Below are 6,105 nucleotides of genomic sequence, written 5' to 3' on the forward strand. Positions count from 1 at the left end.
TAGCCACCCTCAGCGCGCGTATACCCGGCGATGTTCTACTACCAAAAATTTCGCACCTGCTGGACAATAGAGAGCGAACAAGGAGAGAGCTGATTGCTTTTTCGAGAAGTTTGGAAAAAAATCGTTGTTTTTGTGTACTCACGTGGAAAGAAATGAAACAAAATATGAAGGAAATAAAATTTAAGGACCCCCCGTCAGCTTTTTCCTTCGAAAAATTAAAATTTTCAAAAACACCATATTTTTGGTTCTTTATGCGTCTTCAGGTTAAACTTCCTTCAAAGACTTGATAAGAGGCATTTTTGACCTAGAAAATCAATATTTTTGCCAAAATTTTTAAATGCAATTTCGGGGTAAAGGAGTCGAGATATACCCCCGAAAATGATGCCTGAAAATCGTTTTTGACCTATAGAAAGCATTTCCGGGGTCATAATTATGAAAAGCCGATTTTTCATTTTTCAAAAATTGTTGATGTGGGGGGGTTCCTTAAATGATAAGAAAAAAAACGAATTCGAAAGAAAAAAAATGCCTAAAAGGGCAAAACAAATCTCATTTCGGAAGTGTCCTTTGACAACTGTCATCAAGTGTCACCGCGAAAAACCCGATAATGTCCGGCTGATCTTGTCCCACCCCGAAAATTTTTTGCTAGAAAAAATCTTCTCAAAAGTAAAAATTTGCAAGAAATCAAATTGGCGCGCAGTCAAAGTATCGTAGCTCGAACGAAAGAGGGTGGTGGAAACAACAGTGTATGCAAATGTTCTACTTATGATTTTAATTGGCTTCCTGAGCACGGGAATGAATTGGGATACTCAAGGAAACCACTTGAGCAGATTGAGCTCGAGATCCTCCGCCGAACGGATTCCACTTTTCCGAAAACAAATGTTACAAGCGCGCACTTTTCTGCAATTCACAAATTGACAGCTGCAGTTGAACCTTTTTTTTCTAGCGACATTGATTTTGATAAACAGTCAGTTTAGCCGAGAAACTCTTCGAAAAACTCATCGGAATCGCCATGATCAGAATTTTCTTGAAACATTTGTCTCGAATTGCTCATGCATTTGCGATAGCACTCTTCGCCTGAAAATTGAAAGGTGCAATTTTCCCTACTTTTCGAAACTTACTGGTTCTGGAAAAAACTTGAGCGACGAGAAGCGAAAAAAGGATGAAGTTCATCAGGAATTGAAAAGTCTTATAAGGAAACTGTATGGTTCAGCGACTGTAGAGCTGTTTAAGTAGGCAAGAAATTACTGTAATATTCATTAAACATGACATTGACGACTGCCATTTTTGCCGATACACTTGTTTTACTTGCTATGACAGCTGAACTTAGTTCTGATGCAAAATGACCACGCGAAAAAGTAGACTTTGTGCAAAATCTTTGACTTTCAAAATGATTTCGCTTTCATTTTTTATAAAAATAATCTTATTTATTAAAATAGTAGTAGTGACACTCGTCATTTGATGAGTATAAAATACAGACATGTGTGTTTTTTTCTACAGTTTGTCAAGAGTCTTGTTCTTGCTTTTGGTCGAGCTGGTGTTTGATCGAGTTGAGCGAACAGATCTAGCGGTTCCGGCGCGGCTGGATTCAGCAGAGTTTGGCGGAGCGCTTACTTGAGACAGGCCGAGTTGAACTAATGAAATTGAATCGAAAGAAAGAGTTTGTTCTTTACCTGTGGAAGTGGCGATTGCTGCAGAGCCCTGAGAACTCCTCGATCCTCTGGAAACGATCGAACTTCGACTGGTCGACAATCTAGCAGAACTGGCGGGAGAAGAGATACTCGAAGGCGTCGGAATTCTCAGTCCACCAGCAGCCAAAGAGTCCTCAAGCTCGAGGCCTAATTCTGGATGTCGATCGCGAATCTTTCCGATGCTCTTGAGCGTTTCTTTCGACAGCTCTCGGAGGGCCTTGATTCGGGCATCAGCTTGGACGAAGTCGGAGGAGTATTGAAGTCCGTCGGCGTTCTTTTTGATGTCTTTTTCTAGCTTTGAGAGTCGCTCGGAGACGCGTTTTACTCGTTCATCGCTTTTTTCGACCTCTTTTTGGAGCTAAAATATCGTTATCAAAATGGGTAAAAATGAAGACACCAAGACTCACTGTAAGCCTCTTGCTATTCTGTTCATCAATGATCGCCTGCGTTCTGAGCAGCATCTCATTATGCGCGATAAGGGTCTGCTCCTTGAGATGGAGATCGTCTTCAAGTTCATTAACAATTCTGTTCTTGTGTCGCAGCGTTTCCGACACTGTGCGTCGATTGCGCTCCAAATTTTGCATCTCTTCGTGTTCTGCTGAGTTTTCATCTGCATGTCGTAGGCTAGAAATTAATGATAAGAACGCCAGTTGATAATTGGGAGACATAAAAGAGAACCTAGACAGTCTAGGCTAGATTCTGGGGGCTTACTTGTGTCTGAGTCTTTCATTTCCGCCATTGATGATGACGAGCGTGTTTTCAAGCCCCTCGAGTTCAGTTTCAGCCTTTTTAATCTGCGCGTGAAGAATGTCTCCTCGTCGTTTGAGCGCTTCTTTTTCTTGAGCAGCTTGGATCACGTGGAATGCCTGCGACTTGTTTTCCTCGCCCTCTGGAGCTTTCAGCTGCATGTTAATGATTTCAAAGCGATTTCGAAGCTAGAAAAATCGTCAAAAAGAGATATTTTAAAGTATTATCGTACCATAGTAACTTTCGTTCTGCATTCATGAATCTTTTTCTGAATCGTCAGTCGCATCGCCTCATACGATTGAACATTGATCCTCGCCAGCGTTTCGTGCTGCTCAATTTCGATGCGTCGCTCCTTCAGGGACGATTCCAGCCGGGTCCGGTGCATTTCAAGATCGATAATGCCGCGCACGTGAGCGTCAGCCATTTCTTCGACCTTTTTGACTTTGAGCTTGAGGATAGCGTTTTCGACCATGAGATCTTGTTTTTCGCGGATCAGGTTTTCGTGTGCGCGTTTGCTAGTAAAAAAAGTCATTTACTTTATAAACAAGAAAACAAGTTAAAAAACAGGAGCCATCGCAAGTGGCATATTTTTTCTTACCTAGAATCATCATAAAGCTCAAACTCCTCAATTTTGCTGGAAACGTAGTTGTACTCCTTGGTGCATTTCTCCAGCAAAAGAGTAACCCTGCGACTGTTTTCGCTGAGTTTCCTCATTTGCGCGTCGATCATATTCTTTCGTTCTTGCTTCTTTTCGACCAGCGCCAGGAGTTTGTCGCGTTTTTCGATGATCGCTTGTTTCTCTTCGCTGTTTACTTCTCCAAGGACGCGGGCGATTCGACGCTCGAGGTTGGCGATTGTAAAGTCTTGATTGTAAATGATCTCTTGTGTTTTGATACTTTCATGGTCGAGCTTCACCAGCGCGTTTTTCAGATTTCTAAGCCCGGCTTTCGCCCCATGATGCTCCAAATCAAGCTGTTTCTGTTCCCCGATCGCGTCTTGTAGCTCTTGGTGTTTCCTGAACGCGACTTTTCGGCATCTCGAGCTCATCGCTTCTTTTTCCTTCAACTTGGCCTCGTTTTCCAAGGTTATCTTCTCCGCTTCCTTGGCGGCTTCGGCGGCGGAGAGGAGACCCTTGCGAGCGCTCTCGGTCTTTTCTTCAATGTCGCGCATTTCGCCCTGCATCGTTGATAGCTTGCCTTCCATTTGCTTGAATTGGCTCTTGAGCGAGTCGACCATCACGATTCGGGAGTCGTTTTCTTTGCGGGATCGGTCGCTCTTGTACTGCAGCGTTTTTACGTCGTCTTCGAGCTGGCGAGTTCGCTCTAGAATTGGGATTAATTACATGTTACACAGTCTTATAAAATGCCAAAAGCTGGGGCGGGAACCTTTGCTAAAACCTGAGTAAGGGTACTAAAGTATTTTCTGCGACAGATCATAGTCTCAAAAACAGGAATAAGGACCCTGACTCAGGCTCTTAAATAGGCATTCAAGCCCGAGCATTTCTTGTCTTACCTTTGATATATAATTTCTGCTCGCGAAGCTTGGAGTTCTGTCGTTCCTTGATGTCGATCTTCTTCTCCAGCTCCTTGTTATTCTCCGACTCAGTCTGCATAAACGCCCGTTTCTCCTTGATCATCAGCTCTCGAGCGGTGATTTCTTCCCGAATCGCTTCGACTCTGTCCTCCTCGGATTTGATATCCGCATCTCTCTGCTTCATCGAGTTCAAGCTCGACTCCCACTGAGAGATCAGGTCTTGTCGGGCGGTGTGAGCGGTGCGGAACTCCTCGGCGATCTTTTCTAGCTCGAGTTGGGCGGTCAACGTCTCGGTGGTTTCCACTTCGAGTTTTCGGCGGGCGGCGTTGCGCTCTTCGGTCATTGTTTCGATGGATAATTGAAGCTCCTAAAGACAGTTATTGAGAAATCAAAGATTGACGATCGGAATTACCTTTATTTTCGAATCATCCTGCTTTCGATACTTCTGAAAGAGCAGCGCATCTTCGTCCCGTCTAGCTGACTCCTCCAACCAAGCTTCAAGAGCGTGCTGGTCCCATTGCATCTGATTCTTGAGCTGCTCAACCTTGCTGTTCGTCTGGTAGATCTTGTTCTCAAAGACATTTCGCTGTTCCCGAAGCGACTCGAGTTGCTTTTCAAGCGATCGGATGAGCTGCGAAAGGCGCGAGTTCTCGTGCTCGCTGACGACGGTAAAGTGCTTCTCAGTGTCGAGCTCTTTTTTGCGCGTATTTCGCATTTGAAGCGTATTCTGAAGCTCCTCCCGAACCGTCTTGAGGTGAGATTCTAAGTTCTTGATTTTGACTTTGAGATTCTCACTCTCTCCGCTTTTTTGGTCGTAATTGCGGCGAAGCTCTTGGAGTTTGGCGGTGAGCTAAAAGTTCAAAATCAAGAGTCGTCTACGCTATCAATTCATACCTTCTTGTTCTCCGAATTTGCGACCGGGATTTCCAACCCATCATCCCAGCCAATATCTTCAGCGATTCTTGCAGATGAAGACATTTCCTAAAAAGAGATTAATTTTTCAGAAAATTTGCCTTCTCAAAACCGGTTAAAAATAGAACTGAAGCTAGAATTTTAATTTTCAACAACAAAAATGTCGTTCTAGAAAAAAAATATTCAAAAAATCTAAGAATCTAAGCATAAGATCGGGAATCTGTTTAAAAAGTAGAGAATTCGATGAAAAGTCGCTCGGTAGCTTTGCCAGAGTAACAAAAAATTCTTGAGATTGGTCCTTGAGTCAGGTTTCTAACAGATCTATACAGATTGCCGAGACTGGTCCGGAATAAATCAACTTCTTACCTGGAATGGTTCCGTTCAAACTGATTTTCTCTTCACCGAAAACTGAAAACAAGGAAGCGTTCTAGAGAATCTTCTACTCGAAGTTTGCGCAAGGGATGATAACAATTCAAAATGTCTAAGGAGACTAGTTCTATCGATTTTTGTCCCGCAATGCGCCAACCAAAAATTTCCATCGAGCGTCTCCATGACAACTGGAAGAAAAAAAATAACTATTTTCGAAAATCAGCGAAAGTCTACGGTAAAATCAAACGGAAAATAACAAGTCTGAAGAAGAAACCGAAACCGAGGATAACATATCTCGATGGAAAGACGACCTGAGCGTGGATTGACTGCGCGGCTCGATGATTGCGCATCATTAACTTGAGAACTCCGATTTCCTACGGAGTTGACCGGAGTCCACTCACTTTTTTGATGATCTAATGGATGAGTTGGTTTGAGAAGGAGTGTATTTAGCTAAACTTTCTTAAAAAACTTATACAGAGGCTCTATATCCTGTGTTAAGGGATCCTAAATCAGGGTCACGGACAGTAATAGAACAAGCAACTCGGACAAGTTATTCCGAAATTTCACTCGGAAACAGGGCCTGATTCAGAGTTTAAGACGGGGCATTTTGCGGTAGAAAAACTGGCTTTTGGCCTAAGTTAGGCCGCCTAAACCTTTTGAAACGGAATCCGTTTAACGGAATATTTTTATTAGACACACCTTGAAGATAGTAAGTTCATTTTCCACCGATTTTACCGTTCCGTAATTCACGCAGAGTAAAAATACCCCAACGAAAGTTTACAGTCGCTTGAAAATCGGCTGAAAAACAGTGATTCAGAAGCCGGCTGTGTTTTGGGTTTCTTCTCAATAGGCTGGA

General features: G+C 43.1%; 1 protein-coding gene across 1 annotated transcript; it reads right to left on the reverse strand.

Annotated features, from left to right (window-relative positions):
- Positions 1 to 1,445: 1,445 nt before the first annotated feature.
- LOC145703086 (coiled-coil domain-containing protein 39-like) lies at positions 1,446 to 5,362 on the reverse strand. Its single transcript, XM_081780397.1, has 10 exons — positions 5,247 to 5,362; positions 4,863 to 4,949; positions 4,381 to 4,818; positions 3,948 to 4,335; positions 3,034 to 3,757; positions 2,668 to 2,950; positions 2,400 to 2,623; positions 2,096 to 2,312; positions 1,671 to 2,046; positions 1,446 to 1,631 (listed from the first exon to the last, which is right to left on the reverse strand). Exons 2-10 carry the CDS (start codon positions 4,944 to 4,946, stop codon positions 1,492 to 1,494), a joined length of 2,874 nt encoding a protein of 957 aa, XP_081636523.1. The 5' UTR covers positions 4,947 to 4,949; positions 5,247 to 5,362; the 3' UTR covers positions 1,446 to 1,491.
- Between the last annotated feature and the right edge of the window lie 743 nt (positions 5,363 to 6,105).

The sequence above is a fragment of the Oikopleura dioica genome, chromosome PAR, assembly GCF_907165135.1.
Source record: "Oikopleura dioica chromosome PAR, OKI2018_I68_1.0, whole genome shotgun sequence".
NCBI lineage: Eukaryota > Metazoa > Chordata > Appendicularia > Copelata > Oikopleuridae > Oikopleura > Oikopleura dioica.

What these genes read in the sequence shown, in the direction of transcription:
- LOC145703086 (XM_081780397.1), bottom strand. Translation starts at nt 4,946, where the DNA reads ATGTCTTCATCTGCAAGAATCGCTGAAGATATTGGCTGGGATGATGGG. An exon ending in AGAATAGCAAGAGGCTTACA is followed by an intron (nt 2,047 to 2,095) that starts GTGAGTCTTGGT and finishes ACGATATTTTAG; the next exon opens with CTCCAAAAAGAGGTCGAAAA. An exon ending in AGCAATCGCCACTTCCACAG is followed by an intron (nt 1,632 to 1,670) that starts GTAAAGAACAAA and finishes CAATTTCATTAG; the next exon opens with TTCAACTCGGCCTGTCTCAA.